A 16437-nucleotide genomic window follows, 5' to 3' on the forward strand; every position below is an offset into this window, starting at 1 on the left:
AAAATTCTGGTTTCAACTGTACATTTTTGTTATTTTAGCTATTTTACCAATGATGATCAAGGTGCATAATGACTTGGGCTTGGAGTGTAGACTCTCAGCTTTAATTTGAAGGTATTCATCCAAATTGGAGGGAGGGTATATGAATTACAGTTCTTTAATATGTGCCCCCCTCTTATTCAAGGAACCAGAAGTAATTTGACTTAACAACTGTTTCATGGGCAGGAGTGCAATAATCTCTCATTATTCCTTCATCAGTTCAGCAAGTAAAAGGTCTGGAGTTGATTCAAAGTGGAGTGTTTGCATGTAGAAGTGTTTGCTGTGAACCTGCAATGTGCAGTCAAAACGAAGCTGTCAGTGCAAATGAAATAATACCTCCTTAGGCTGCAAAAACAACAAATTCAGGGAGACAGAGAACATTATGGGTGGTGAAGTCAACATATTGGTATATTCTGAGAAAAAAAAAGAACTCAGTGGTGAGCTCAGGAACATAAAAAAGGCCTGCACAAAACTCAACAAAATCCAGCCACGTGAAGAACACTCTATAGAGGAATTATTATTATCCAAATCTACCATACGAGTTCAGGAAAAGGTCTACCTCAAGATCAAACCTTCTCTAATCCTCAAGAACAGGAAGGCCGGATTAGACTTTGTCAAAAACCTGCTCCAGAAGCCCACTTCTGGAAAGGCATTATTTGGACAGATGAGACTAAGATCCACCTGCACTAGAAAGACTGGAGGAAAAAGGCTTAGAACAGCTCATCTTTAAAAGCATACATCATCTATAAAACACAGCGGAGGCAGCATGAACAAGGGCATTGATGGCTTCAAATAGGACCTGCTCTCTGGTTATTGATTACATAAAAGAAGGCAAAAGCAGCCGCATGTGTTCTGAAGTGTATAATGATATACTGTCTGCTCAGATTCAGTCAAGTGTAGCACAGTTGATAGTGCAGCATTTCAACTCAAGGGGATTTGAAGGTAAAGAGGAAGAATATTCTGCAATGCTCTTCACTTACTGAAGACAAAGTTAAAGGCGGAAATATTCACAGATAAAAAACTGAAGGGGGCTGAAGTAAAGGCCCAGCAAAGCCTTTCAAAGGACGCTGATGTCCACGGGTTCCACACAGTCACTGACTGCAAAGGATTCTTGTCAGAGTATTAAAAAATTACCATTTTATTCATGATTATGTTAATTTGTCCCCAGAAAGCAAGGAACTGCAATTCCACAGTTAGATTTTCTGTTTTTTGTGCACCCTCTTCAATTAAAGCTGAAAGTCTGCACTTAAATTTATGTGTCAGGTTGTTCCATTTCAGGTCTATTGTAGTCGGGCACAGAGACAAAATGACATAAATTGTGTCACTGTGCAAATATTTCCAGACCGAACTGTACATCATCTCCCACAGGATGACGTGCATTACATCATTCCTATGGTTGTGCTGTGCTTGTGTGTCCATGCTTACATGTTAGAGGTTTATTAACAGATTCTTCTACAGCTTCACTGGTCATTAAAAACTGGACAGGGCATTTAATGCATTGCACAAAGCACTTCATTTATTAAGTCTTTCATTTATGAAGAAAAACCTGCATTCATAGCTGGACCTGATGGCATCAACTGGATTCTTTGGCTTCAGTCGTTTCTTAGTTATGCCACTTACTTTGTGAAGTGTGATTTTTAAGCAAAGTGAAACAAAAAGCATTCAGTTGAAGATAGCAAAGCTGGGTCATACTCAGATTACAATATATTATGTGTTTGCCACAGCTGTGGCTTTTAAAGGCAGTAGGACATGTTTTGATACTCAGTATTAACCAGTGTAGACTCATATGTTCACTGGCAATGCACACATTCAGCACTGTTTTTGTGCTGCTACCCAGTTTATGTGGTAAGCTGTGTTTTCCATTGTGTTCTTTTTATTGCAAGGTAATAAAAACTCAAAACACTCTTCATCCATGTTTAACAGATACACACACATAGATATAAAAAAATAAATAAAATGGGTCTTGAAACACTTCTAGACCGAGTGGTTTTATTGTGATGGGCTACATGTTACCTCCCTTTAAATGTAAGTAACAATCTAAAAAAAAATACTGACTACAAGTAATGCAGGTATCCTCGGTGGCACTAAACAAACAGTGCCTACAGAGCATTTCATTATAAGAGAGGCAAGGGGATCATTACTGAAACTTACCTTGGGTTGAATTTAGGAAACTCTGCTGGTCTAATCTGAAGGCAAGTGAACCGTGTCGTGTTGGAGATCCATGTTTTGCTCCAGACACCACACTGCTCAAGCCAAGTCTGGCCTGTAACGCGGGCCATTTCACCACAGCCTCAGCTTGTCCATCACAAGGTCTGAAGGACGCGAGAGTCGCCGTCAATGCGAAATATAATAATTGATTTTTCCAAGGCATCACACCGCTTGAGAATATTTTCGGCGTGTACTTTTGTAAAGTTGTTGTAAAGCTAAGAAAGCCATCACTGAGTCGGATCGTCGTACATATAGTCTGATGTGCTGCTTAATTGACCAATCAACATGTGCGATGCCGGTGAGAGCACCTGTTGTGGGAGAGGCCGGTGATGATGAAGCTCAGGGTGAAGATCAGAGGGGAAATCTTCAGGCAGACATTGTAGGGAGACCTGGAGCTCCCCCCGTAACCAAAGTCCCGGAATAGAATTCAACTCTGAAATGTACTTTGTGCGTAATGATGGAACTCAGGATTCATCCAGAGAAGCTGTAATGCAAGTAACTCCACCGTGTAAACCTGGGATCTGTGAGGAGCAGCTGATATGTCGGATGTGTAGAAGAACACGGTGCGTATTTTGACGTCAGATCCTGTGTACGTGAAATTACCGCTACTGTGCCAAATGCGTAAATGCGCATTCTAAAGAAGCCCTGTTTTTTTTCTGCTGCTGTGAGATGCTGCAGGTTTTATATTAAAATCAAAGGAAATAGCACAGACCCAACTGTTATCAACTAACAGGACATCAGTTAATGCTCCTGCCAAATAGAGAAGGTGCATAGTGAATATGAGAAAACGAGAAGAACCGAGTGATGACAAGCAAATACTCAGGCTGATGTTCTCATACATGAAGCAAGATGAATATGTCTAATTTTGATACAAGTCACAAATCAAACATGATTAAAACACTGTAAAACTTTGATAATGAATGAAAGCCGAACATTTAACCCTATCCAGGACTTTCATGTTTCCATATGTAGAAGGTCTTTCGGGGTCCCAAGAAAGAATATGTGCAAAATATTTGTTGGTATTCATTATAGACTTTTATACTATGTTAAATAAATTTTCTGATAAGTTGCCGTATTTTTGGTACCAAAAGCATGACAAATGTCCCTCTTTTTATATTTAAAAAGATATCTTCAAAAATTAAAAAAACAAAACAAAACAAAGCAATACCTGTCTCCTAAACCAAAAGACCCCGAAAGTCCAGAATAGGGTTAAAAGATTCATTCATTCACATTTGGGCTCCAGAAAAGTTGCATAGAATTCATAAAAAGTCACTTTATTTACATGTAATTTAAAAACAAGACAGTAAAAACACTGATCTGATGCAAAAGGAAGAGAGATGATGTTGACTCACATAACTGGAATATTAAACATACTGATTGAAAACCTGTCAGTTCTACATACACAAATAACACTGGCATATAGAAACGAACATAGTAAAACCCAATCATCATGGATATTATCCACTAGAAGTTACCACTTGCCCCTTGCTCCTGCCATTTGACCCAATGAACATCAATTAAACATTATGTTCCCCAAAATATACACAGCATATAAAAACAATGCAGATACTGACTAGCATGAGGACTTATGGGCTGAATACTTGAAACAGGGTCCCTTTCATGTCAACATTAGAAGGTTTAACAGTTTTTGCTTGGTAGAGGCCATGTCCTGAAAGCATTAGGCATTACAGTCCTCATTACATGACTGTGTCATTTCATGAAGTCTAGACGAGTTGGTGTTGGAAGTTAGTATGGGTAATCCTGACATCAACAATAGCTTAGAGGTCTGTGACATCGTCCTCAGACCAGTCATGCTGATGCATCACTGCTGAGAATTCCTCTTCGTGACGTGCAGCAGCTGGAGACCCAATGCTGCCATTATAATCAGCTGTAGCACTGGGCGACTGTGCTGGTTCTTTGGCTTGGAAATGGTCCAGAGATGCAGAAATAGACTCCGTATCCAGCATCCACCCGTAGCTGACGTAAGCTGGAGGGAATGTTGTTGTACCGCTGTCTGCATCATTGGAGTCTGTGCTCATACTGTGAGTCCAGGAAGGGGGCGGAGGTGTGAACAGACCTCCTGCTACGAGCTGCCCATGATGAAGCGCGTTGTCAATGCTGCGCCGGAGGTTAATAGGAGATGGGGGCCGCATGTCAAATTCAATGAGTGAAAGAATACATTCGCGTTCACCAACTTTTTGCCACAGCAGTGCAGCCTGAGTGTCAGAGCTGCTGCTGCTGAGAGGATCAGGTTTGTATTCTGCTATAACGGCTGTTGGTGGATCATCATATGGGCACATTGCGTTGTTGCTGATACCTGATCTGGACAGGTTATACTTTGCCCAGTTATTTGGTATCAGGTCCTCCCAGGTTTTCTCAGATTTTCTCAGAGGGCCTTTTCGTACGCTGGCCAAGAGTCTGCCCCACAAGCTTTTCTTCTCCACCCTCTTAGACACCTCACTTCTGCCCTGCCCATGATCGCCCCTTGAATGACCCCTAAATGGTGTCCAGAAGATCCAAGATCCAAGGACAAGTAAAGAGAATCCCCAAGCTATCTCAAGGATTCTGGCCCAGAACTGACTGAGCCACCAGCCCCAGCCGAAGCGCCTCCAGTTCCCCAGCAGCCCATAAAGCCAGAAGAGACTGTACATCTGAAGGCTGCAGCACAGCACTGCAAGGAAGGCACACACTGCTGTTAGTCGCTTTCCACGCCTCTCGGTCTTCTGTGAGGGAAACCACTGTGGTATAGAGGACCGGAGAAAGGGAGGTAGAGGGGAGAGGGACTTAATGAGGATCCCCAAACAGAATGGGAGGCCCCAGCCGAGGGAGAGGGTCTGCAGCAAAAGAGGGAGAGCAGGGGATAAAGTTGAAGAGTATAGGTCTGCTACGAGTAATGCAATGCACTGGGCTATAGCGAGCACTCCAACAATCCACGGGCGCTGCAGCTTTAACGGGAGAAGCAGCAACTTAAACCCTCTGAGTGTGACCAGCGCGAGAACAACCTGCGCCCACAGAAGAAGCTGCATGGGAGCATTATGTAGTGCAGTCAGAGTGGCATGAGACAGGATCTGACGGGTACCATAGGGATCAAGCAGAAGGAGGACAGTACGCAAAGAACCACCCATGATTAGAAAGCTGTTTGCCAGGGTCAGAGCGTCACAGAGGGGGTGAGGAAGAGTGCACGCTCCAGCCATCCCCAGAACTGCCAGGAGCGCCATCAGTGTGAAAAGGCTGGCCGATCCAAAGACGTGCAGTTCCCAGGCAAACGCCAGCGTGCGCCTCATGTCATCCCAGAGCAGACTGGTGCCGTTGAAGTTTTTAAGAACAACACATGGTCGGACACCAAGCACACAGGGACCTCCAGGCCCTGGCACGTTGTCATTTGGCATGTAAGTAAACACACTGGTTTGGACAGGGAGCTTGGGGCTGTCTCCACCTGAAACAGAGAGAAAAGGTTGTGTTTTTGACGCAGGAGAATTTGATTGGGCTTTTTGACCTACTTTAGACTTTACCATTAGCTCTCATCTAATCCCTGACAAGCCACTGTCCTTCAGTCAGCCCCGTTTACAAAGTGGACATGGCAGCCAGTCTGTTCCAATATGTCCTTCTAGACTTGAACATTTACAAGATTTTACGCACACGGGCTTGTAAATAAGTGCACTAGACCAACAACTGCACCAACAATGTCAGTAACTTGTGCTTACTTTAGTTTCAATACATTTTAAAAATATACATTTGAACAAAAATGTATGGTGCAAATCCTTTTTTTTATATTGCATCTCATTGGGACATTTCATGGGTGTATCAGAAATTGATTGAACATATTCAGTATATTTAAAAAAAGAGAAAGAACAGAGACATAGACATTGTTGTACTTGAGTCAAATATCACAAGTTTACTCACCAGACAGAGAGTCATCATTTACTCTGGGACTCTTTTTTAACTGTTCCTCATTTGTAATGTGGCCGTCGTCCAAGAGAGCTTCCTCTGAGAGTCTGTGTACACTGGAGTGACTGTAGCCTGTAATTGAAGAATTGGCTTTGTCAGCTCCTTGCTCATGAGCCCCTGAGTGGTGTAGAGTAGGTCCTGGTCTTGTAGTTAATGTGATCCCAGACCCAGAAGGGTTTTCGCTGCTCGCTCTCTCTGGCTCCTCTGGAGTGATAGTCTTATTGACGAGTCCCTGTGCTGCTGCAGTGTCTGCACCGTGTCCGCTGCCCTCCTCAGAGCTCTCTGAATGAAAGATGACTTCGCTGGCTGGGATGTCCAGACCGCTGTTGTTTCTCCCTGAGCTTTCAGTCATATGGGTTGAATTCGTTGAGTTTGACGTTTGAATGAGGCGTCCGAGTGAAGACAGAGACATGGTTAGAGTGATGAAGAGCAAAGAGGAGCGCCCCATTTTTGGACACCTGAAGTGAAATTCCAAAATCTACAAGAACAACAAAGAAGAAAGAGAGGAAGAGTTAAAATGTGTTGGTCTTCATGAAATGTTTTGCAGTGTCTTTACAGGTGACTGTTTGACATTAAAGGGCAGCTTCCCAATTTTTCAAACCTGTTTTTAAGCCATCATCACCTGAAGAACTTCAAAGCTGTTTTTAATCATTTTTTTTCGACCTGTTTACAGCAAGCAATAAAAGATGCCGTCCCAGTGTCTTTTCAGTGTAAGTCGTGGGACACAAAACCCACAGTCCGTGCAAAAAAATAATAATATGAAGCTTTTACGGTATCCTATTTTGCATAATCAGGAAAACTATGTTAGTCGGAAGACTTTGGAGTTTAGGTAGAGGTTAGGAGTCACAGAGATTCACAGTTAATTAATCATGTGTTTCAACCTATAAAGGACAACAATTCCCCTGAGTAGTCCAGAGGATTTGTGCACTCCACAACATCTGCGGACGGTTTGCTTCAGCACAAATACAACACAGCGCGGCAAAAACAAGAAAATTCACAACAGGAGCTGGTGTCCTTTGGGTCACAGCTGTCAAGCTGCCACTTCAGTGATATGCAAATTAGGCCAAGAAATTGAATTCGTACATGACTAGTGATTAAAATATACAGTAGGACACAAGTAGCATACATAATATTATTTTCAGCATGACAGAAACAGGTAACATGAGTTCCCACACGCAACCTCAGGTGAGTTCAAATGAATACAACAATCTGCTGTCGTTTAGTCAAACACACGTACAAAAGCCTGGAGCTTCAGCAGGTTATTCGTGGGCTGAAACACATTATTGAGCTGCCAAAATAACCCATCCTGCAGACAATAAAACATAAAAAGTCAGATGTACCTGTGATTGCGTATGTTCTGCTTCCTTTTAGTGCATCATGGGCTCCACTGCATCTCCAGGAGAAGTGCGTGTAGCATCCGAGGTCTAATGTGCTGCATAAACAGTTAGGGTTGAACATAATGAATTTACAGACGCGCTCTCAGCCATTTAACCTCCAAGCTGACGTCTTATTCCTATTACTGCACCGGCTGGTTACTTGGCAGCCTTCCATCACAATCTGACCTGTAGAAGCAAAGAGCAGGACCTGCATACCAAAGAGCATTTCTTTAAAAAAGATAAAGCGTTTGAATAAATCATTTTCTAGTTATTTCTTTATATGTGAACATCTACAAAAGCTAAGCAATTCTGCAAATAATTGACAATCAATAGAAGCCTGCACGCCTCACCTGCCGCTTCCTACAACAGCTGTTTTGAGGTAAATCCCTTCTCCAAAGGATTACATTAAGATTCTTAGAGTGGCACGGAGTCACATGAACTGATAATGTGAAGCCAAACAGACACGAGCACGGGCCAGTAAGTCGTGTCGTGCCAACTTAGTGGCCTATTATTTAGGGAAGCATGCATATGCAATGTCAAACTTGACCTGACACATGAACAAGTTGCTTTAAATTACAGTGTTCCTCACTGCTAACATGAATCACTGCAGGGTTCACGCTATTGCTGGTGTGTAAACAATGTTATTAAAGAAGAAAAATAAACATATACTGTATAAGTATCACCATCACATCCACCAGAGAACCCTTGCAGAATTTACAGACAGTCTGCACTGAGTGTGGGAATTAACTCTTTCCTATCCAGTGTGCAGAGGGCGCAGCCTATGCACGCAGCGCATCTGTCTTGGTCCACCTTAAGAAGGGCAAGAGGCAGTTTGTTGTGGAGAGAACAGGGGGAGGCCCTCAGCAGCACATGCCTGGCTCTTTAAGGCAGACTGGGGAAGTTAGATTTTGTTAAAGGCACATGCGTTCAAATGTTGACCAGGCTTCACCAGAACCATCCTGGAAAGCATATAACACTGCATCAGCTCATGCACGTGTATGAGTCCAGTTTAGACTATTCAGCTTGTTCTCCAGGGGTCTGTGGTGCACACTCACACATATAATGATATAGTAGCAAAAAAAAGATAATAAAAGGGTGAAATGACCAGCTGTGAAGTCACTGTTAGTTATACAGGACATTTAAAACAGCAGCTATTGAGCCAAAGTGCTTGCCAGTACAGAAATAAGATTGGTGTTCACTGAACTAGTTTAAATACTTAGATGTTATTTATCAATATAAAATAAATTTGATATAAAATAAAGATAGATTTGTTTGCAAAATGAGAGCTATGCTGCATAAATACATCAGTTTTTCATCTAAAATGCTGAATGAATGTGTACTCATCAGTATAACATATATATAAGCACAATAGTTCTCTATGTGGGAATGTGCTGCATATTCACTATATAGGAGTAAATATTCTCACATTGATCATTTACAGTTTGTCAGTAAGCAAAAATTTAGATATATATTTATGTATTTTATGTACAGATTGTTTCAATTGGCCCAAAATGAATCAAAGTTTGATTATCTTACACTCACACATTTGAACTTTTTTTTTTTTTGCAGTCATTATTGTGACACACTGTACCCTGAACTGTGCTTTTGTGGCTGCATGTGTTGCCTAAATATGATTGTTTTTCACAGTTTTGCAGGACCACATACTGCTGCTGGTCCCAGGATGGCAGCTCCAGTCCACAGCAGCTCGGCTCGGCTCGGCTCGGCCTCTTGTCAGCCGTCTGGAGCGGAGCCGCGCTGTCTGCTGGGCCTTTACTTCCGTGATGTTATATCTCTCAGGATAAACGGCGGGTTGCATGTGAGTGTTTCGGGTGGTAGAAATACTACGTAAGATTTCGCAAGATAAATGAATCTGTGCTTCGCTGGAGGTGGGAACTTGTTTTCCACCGACGGCAGCCTGCAGTTCACCCTGAAACAAGCAGACGTCAGAGACTTCGCCTGCTCGCCGCCGCTGCTGCCGCTGCCGTTAAATTTTATCGCAGTCTAATCACGGCATTGTTTGCGGGATTACTCTGCGGATAGTCGCACTATGTAGCCCGGTGAATGGCATGCTGGTGGTAGCTGTTAGACGTTTATCGGCTTTTTAGTTTTAAACACCGTGCCTTGGCGGAAAGGAGAGGATTTCGTTTTATTTAAGGTAGCATGACAGGATCCACAGCCTTCGAGCTAGCTAGCTAGCGTTAGCGCAGTGCTTAGCTAGCGTCGTGTTATTGCAATGAATGGGGTGTCGCTTTAATGTTAGCTAGCTTATCTTACGGGGCAAACTGTGTAGCCTAATTGAGTAATTAACAGTAGACACGTGTTTGGTATTCAGCGATGTCAAATACAGCCAGCGGTTGCTAGCCAGCCTAGTATCCATACGGGCTGGGAGAAAATAGCGCCTTGCTAACGTTGTGACGCTAGCATGCTAACAGCTAGCTGTAACGTAGACACTATTAATAGACAGTCCGCACACATAGTCTGGCAAACATATTGTCGGTGCCCTGGCTAGTGGCTCCACAAACATTTAACCGAAAGTGGCTCCCATAGTACACATTTAGGCTTAGCTAAGAGCTAATCTGGGTCTGTAATGTTGAAGTTAACAGAAAAAGTTGATTGAAGCCGTTGCATTAGCCCCAAGGCAAAATGCACTTCATCGCTTCCCACGTTATTCTAAGATCTCCTATTCAACGATTAGGGTTTTAAATTCTGTTATTTAGCTTGCTGCGTTGCTTACAAAGGTGTAGATGTAAAAGTAAAACGCTACCCTTCATTAGAGTAGACTTCATTCTAGGTGTCCTCAATCACTGCATTTTAATGTGAGCTTGTCAGGATTTAATGATGTGTTCAGGGTTTTCATAAACTGTCATAATTCCAGGTCCAGTGACGATGAATGAGCAGGAGAGTGGGGTGGTCTCCTTTGATGAATATGTGCGGCAGAAGGCCCGCACTGTGCCTCAACACAGGATGAAGGAGTTCCTGGAGTCTCTTGCCAAGGGCCCAGAGGTGCTGCAGGAGTTCAGCCAGCAGGGAGGGGCCGCCGCCGCCACCACCACAGCCATGGTGTACCAGCAGCAGGGGGCCAACTGTGTCTACACAGACAGCACTGAGGTGGCCGGGTCGCTCCTGGAGCTGGCCTGCCCGGTAACACCATTTTATAATGTTTTTTTGACTTGTTGTCTGGTGTGGTGCAATCTTCTGTGCTTCATGTATGTGGCTCAGGTTGTCCTCTACCTCCGTAAGGTTGGTGGTTCAATCTCCGGCCCCTCCACAGTTGAAGTGTCCTGGAGCAAGACACTGAACCCAAAGCTGCCTCCAATGGCAGGCAGCACCTTGCATGGCAGCTCTATGCAAGAATGTGTGTGTGAACGGGTGAATGAGAAAACTTTGTAAAGCGCTTTGAGTGCTGCTAAGGTAGAAAAGCGCTATAAAGGTTCAGATCATTTACCATTTACATGATCTATAACAGGTACAGGTGACCTCAGCAGAGATTGCACCTCATCTGTCTGTGCATCAAGGGTCTGAACAGCAGCTCCAAGTGCAGGTGAGTTCATACATCAATATATCAGTTTTTCTCAGTAGCACAGCATGTTTAAATTGCGCTTGACAGATGGGACTGTCGGTATCTGGACACGCCGTCATTCCTCACTGTCAAGAGGAAAACAAATGAGTAGGCGATGTTGATATTCATTGTAGTTGGATCCACTGGCTGAGGAAGGAGCTCAGATGATTCTAATTCAACACCAAAAAGCCAGATTCTGCCAAAAGTTTGAGAGTGTTGCTTCTAATGTTTCCTGAATGTTGCCGGCTTTTAGGTAACTGAAAATATTTAACACCAAATGAATAATTAAGTCATTGTGCACTATTTCTTAAATGTGGTCAATGAAGCATCACAATCTTCTCTTCAGTCACACAGGATTAGCCTTGCTGCTTCCTGCTTGTTGTAAGAAGACGTGACCCTGATTTCATATTAAACAGGATCAGTCATTCACTCTGTCTCAACTGCTGTGACTTTTAATTTATAACTAGGACTAAACCATTTCAAAAGAGAATAACGGTTCATATTACTGGCGTTCTCCAGCAGGAGAGGAGGAGACTTTTAAGTCATTAAGCCAAAGTGCTTTCCAGTAGAGAAATAAGATTGTTGTTCCCCTGACAAGTTTAAACATTCAGGTTTTGACCCTACAGTATTATTTATTGATATAAAAACAATATAGATATAAAATATAGATAGGTTTGCTTGTTAAATGAGAGATATGTTGTATAATTACTAAAATTTGTATGTTTAATCTATAAGTATGACTAAACTACTTTACTTTGACAGCAAATGACACAATTGTGTAACAAGCAACTTCTTCTCTGTGAGGAAGAAACTATTTCTTTGGCCAAAATTTCCCAATGAGCTCTTTGACCTACAGGCTAGTGTCACGTTTTACTTCATGTATCAGTGACCAGTGAGCTAAGTCATGTCCAGGTATGACTACTGACAGGCCTGTGTGCTTCTGATGCTGCCCCTCTTTGCCAGGTTCAGATCCAGGAACAGCAGGGTCAGACAGTCGGCCAGGTTCTCCAGGTGGCCTCCCCCTCGCAGCAGGACCTACAGGGAATATCAACAGCCCAGCTCATCCAGCAGGGAGAGCTCACCGAGGAGCAGCAACAGCAGGTACAGGATTAGTTTCAGACCCCCGAATAAAGTGCGTCCCTGTGATGCGTTCTTGTGGTTTTGTAACTACACTGACTGTGCTTCACAGATTCATGCTCAGTTGGTTGCAGCTGTAGCTGGAGGACAGCAAATCCAGCTGTCCAGTGGCCAACAAATCCAGCTACAAGGAACGCAGCATATTCAGCTGCCAGGAGGACAGCAAATTCAACTTCAGGCTGGCCAACAGATTCAGCTACAAGGTGGCCAACAAATCCAGATCCAGACCATAGAGGCCATGTCGCCTTCTGAGCAGCAGGAGTCTCCCAGGGAGGCAGAGCGGAGGCCCGCCACTGTCGCAACTGTCCTCCAACCAGCCAAGAAGCGTAAGGTCGATGTCCCACTGGCTGTGTCCTATGCCGTTCCACAGGGGCAGCAGGTGGCTACAGTTCTCGCAATCCCTCAGGGGCAGCAGCAGAGCTATGTGTCCCTGCGACCAGATTTGCTCACTGTTGACAGTGCTCAACTGTACAGCACTACCGGAACAATCACAGGTCCCACAGGTGAGACGTGGACCATCCCGGTGTACTCCACTCCACAGCAGCAGGGTGTAACTCACATTGCTATACCGCAGGAGACATATAGCACAATGCAAGTTACTGCCACCAACGGCAAGGACAAAATGTCCCCCAGCTCCTCATCAAGGTCTGCAGATGTGCAGTCGGCCTCTGCTGCCACACAGGAAGAAATAGTGCAGACCCTGTTCCCTGCACAGTTCATGAACGGGAACATTCACATCCCTGTGGCGGTGCAGACTGTTGGAGGGACTTACAACACCACACAGTCGGTACACATATGGGATCCAAATCAACAGCAGAGCCAAGTCGAAGAGGGACAAGAGCAGCAGCTCCATCTGCAGGTTTGAAAAAACTTTTCTCTTTACAGCCATTCTGTAGACGTCGAGCAACATGACTGGAAGGGAGTTTATCTGATGATTTGCATTTTTTTCCACATAAGATTTGTATAAACAGCTTTAAAATAATCTTGATGATGTATCCATATAGTCAGGAAATGCCAAGAACGGTTCCTGAACTCTGTCCAATCAGAGCTGATGATAGTTTTTGAATAGTTTCAGGTCTGATTTGGTCTCAGTCCGGGTGTTGTTGCTGACTTTACACTACCGCTGTTCAAATTCCCATTACAGTTTGTTTTTTATTTTATTATTTGTACATAATTATACTATTATTTGGCTTATTTTCATCATCCAGACTGTTTATCTTTCTTGCCCTCTTTTCTTGAAAGTATTAGAATCTCTGAATTTTTTTATCTTGTGTGTTTTTTTACAGGGTCAAGTAGAGACTGAGGCTCATGTTGAACCACATGCAGAGATTCTGTTTCCGGTCTCTCTAAAGCCAGAGGAGGGCCTGGAGGTGTGGCGCCTTTGGGTGAAACGAAAAAACGCTGAGCTGAACAAGCAGGAAAAGACTAAGCTTGCACCCATAGGACGTAAGTAAACCTGCTACAGTTGGATTTGACGTTTGTCAGATTACATTAATCTGTTTTAACGTGAGCTTAATGAAACAACTGGAGGCCATAACATTCCAGTTTTGTTTTGTTAGTTTTTTTGATGTTAGCTATTCATGTAATACATTATTTATCCTGCTTGAAACAGAGATATAAGAAGGTAAACTTTGTACTGCTAATATAAACTAAGCCTTGTCTCATTTCTCTGTGACTGTGTTCAGGTCGCCAGCCGCTGCGTTTTCAGGAAGACTTGGTGTCCAGTGCTGTGGCTGAGCTAAACTTGGGCCTTTCCCTGATGACTCAGGAGGCTCGAGGATCAGAGGAGGAACAATTTGCACCTGATGTTTTATACTATGTGTTCCTGTGTATACAGAAGGTTAGTGTCCCCACATTCACACATGAAGGCCTCAGAAGACTTTCTGGAAATACTTCTGACTGTGTCTATTTGTTTTTTTTATAGTACCTGTCTGAAAATGGGCGTGTGGATGACATTTTCTCTGATCCATATTATACACGTTTTTGTGAGAGTTTACACAAAATCCTGTGTGACTGGAAACCCAGTGTCCATCCTTTAGGTAAGGCAGAACCAGCGTTGACTATTTTATTCCGTTGTTTTACAGAAAGCGTGACTTATTGTCCATTTTGATCTCAGGTTATGTCATTCCAAGTCACGTCACCGAGGAGATGCTGTGGGAGTGTAAACAGCTTGGTGCACATTCGCCATCCACATTGCTCACGACTCTAATGTATTTCAACACTAAGTGAGTATCCACAACTCAGCGCCGCATAACCTGAAATTGTTCCTGTTAAAGACAGACGTGTAGTTTGGATGGAAATGCTGAATTTTGTAAAATAATTGTTCCAGGTATTTCCGCCTGATAACTCCTGAACAGCACATGAAAGTAGCTTTCTCGAAGGTCTTAAGACACGCAAGGAAGAACCCCACAAATGCCAAGGACAAAGCAACCAGTATTCGCCTTCTCAAAACACAAGGTCCACACAGTGCCGGACAGAAAGGTGCTCAGTTACATTCCTGTCCAAGTTTTACAACAAATCAGTCATTGCTGTTTCTGACCTGATGTGTGCGACGCCTCTTTCAGGAACCGATGACATGTATGAGGAGCAGATCGAGGATCCTGACAATCCTCTTCGCTGTCCCATTAAACTTTACGACTTTTACCTCTTTAAATGGTGAGTGGCAGATGACCATTAAAGCCCCTCTTGACTGGATCATTCTTCGGTTTTTGAAAATGTGACTCCCTTCTTCTTTTTCAGCCCTCAAAGCGTCAAAGGCCGTAACGATGCTTACTACATGACTCCAGAGCCTGTCGTCGCACCAAACAGCCCGATGTGGTACTCGTCTCAGCCCCTCACAAGTCAGCAAGTGGAGCACACGTTGGCTCGCATCATCGTGGTCCGAGAGATCCAGGACATCATTAACGCTGGTCCAGAGAACGTGAGCTAAAGTGAGACTGGACTCCAGGTTGTTGACTATGCAGTACCCATCCTGACTATCAACCTCAATAGCCATCAAATAAAGTGGAACAACTTCTGAAACCATCTTTTTCTTCTGAGGAGAGTATCATGATTGCACTCATCAGATTCATAGATTTTTCTTTTTCTCTTCTTGTAATTTCCATTTTAAACCGATGGGGTGGACTGTACCTTTGTAAGCCATCGCCTCTGTAACTTTTGAACCTGCGAGCGAGCAAGTCTCACCGCTGCTGGGCCACGAGTGATTATCTCCTGGGCTGCAGCTGAGCAGAGGTGGAACATTTTCCTGTAGAAGTCAGTCTTATCAGTATGATACAAAGATATTTAATCTTTCACTTCTTAACCTCACAGACCGTTAACCATGTCTTACTTCTCTTCGAGGTCCCACTACGATACGTTGCATCTCAACAGACGATTACAGGGACCACTGCTCCAAATTCTTTTGTATACTGACTGCATTTTGGACCATGTATTGATATGTTCAAAGCTGAAAAACCTGTGCCTGTTTTTTCAAAAGTGACATCATAATTTATGCTTGTGGATCGTTTGAGTGAGTTGAACCTCAACTATTCACAAGGTCAAGTGCTATATTGTAGTTATTCAGGAGATTGGAAATATCTTTTCTCAGGTCAAAGTTAGCAACTGAAACACCCTTCAAGGATTTTTGCCAACGTATTTCTCCATGTATGTGTGTATAGTAGATTATTAAACAGGATATGCAGATGGAAACGTCTTTGTATCGAGAGTCATGTCAGGCAATTCAGAAATGAAATTGGCATCATTTGCTACAACGTGATTATCCTGAACCTCGTGAAATGATGCACAGTTAAATTATGCTGACAAATAGTATGGCTTCGTTTGTTTATGAATAAAACACTTTGTATAGCGTTGTACACACAGGCTACATGCCACATCTCATTTTTCCACAAAGAACCTTCTGGGCTTCATAACGTTGCACATCAGCGCTGCACTAACCCAGTTTGCAATTTAATTTCCCATTTAATTTAAATGGTTAGCATTAATGATGCACGATAACATTTCTGGCTGATAGCGATATTAAGATAACCGATATTACTGATGTTGATATTTTTCTTCACACCGAAAAGTGAGTATAAGTAAGCACTGTGAGAACGTGAAAACTATTCAAAAGAAGCCCAAACCACATTAGACCACATACAGTCGTGACTCGATAGTCTGACTCTTAACAATTCGAAA

The 16437-nt window shown here is 43.2% G+C and overlaps 1 protein-coding gene across 3 annotated transcripts; it reads left to right on the top strand.

The window, feature by feature from the left end:
• Positions 1 to 9322: 9322 nt before the first annotated feature.
• Positions 9323 to 16117, top strand: LOC103357904 (glutamine-rich protein 1). Of its 3 annotated transcripts, none has more exons than XM_008282660.1 (12): positions 9323 to 9384; positions 10444 to 10709; positions 11035 to 11109; positions 12091 to 12228; positions 12317 to 13123; positions 13551 to 13710; positions 13950 to 14104; positions 14189 to 14303; positions 14381 to 14489; positions 14594 to 14745; positions 14829 to 14919; positions 15004 to 16117. In XM_008282660.1, exons 2-12 carry the CDS (start codon positions 10455 to 10457, stop codon positions 15191 to 15193), a joined length of 2247 nt encoding a protein of 748 aa, XP_008280882.1. In that variant the 5' UTR covers positions 9323 to 9384; positions 10444 to 10454; the 3' UTR covers positions 15194 to 16117. The 3 variants fall into 3 exon arrangements, with proteins under 3 accessions (XP_008280882.1, XP_008280881.1, XP_008280883.1); XM_008282659.1 differs by lacking the exon at positions 9323 to 9384 and adding an exon at positions 9525 to 9723; XM_008282661.1 differs by lacking the exon at positions 9323 to 9384 and adding an exon at positions 9525 to 9723 and having other exon boundaries at positions 12097 to 12228.
• The last annotated feature ends 320 nt before the right edge of the window (positions 16118 to 16437 follow it).

The sequence above is a fragment of the Stegastes partitus genome, unplaced genomic scaffold, assembly GCF_000690725.1.
Source record: "Stegastes partitus isolate 25-593 unplaced genomic scaffold, Stegastes_partitus-1.0.2 Scaffold281, whole genome shotgun sequence".
NCBI classification, from domain to species: Eukaryota; Metazoa; Chordata; class Actinopteri; family Pomacentridae; genus Stegastes; species Stegastes partitus.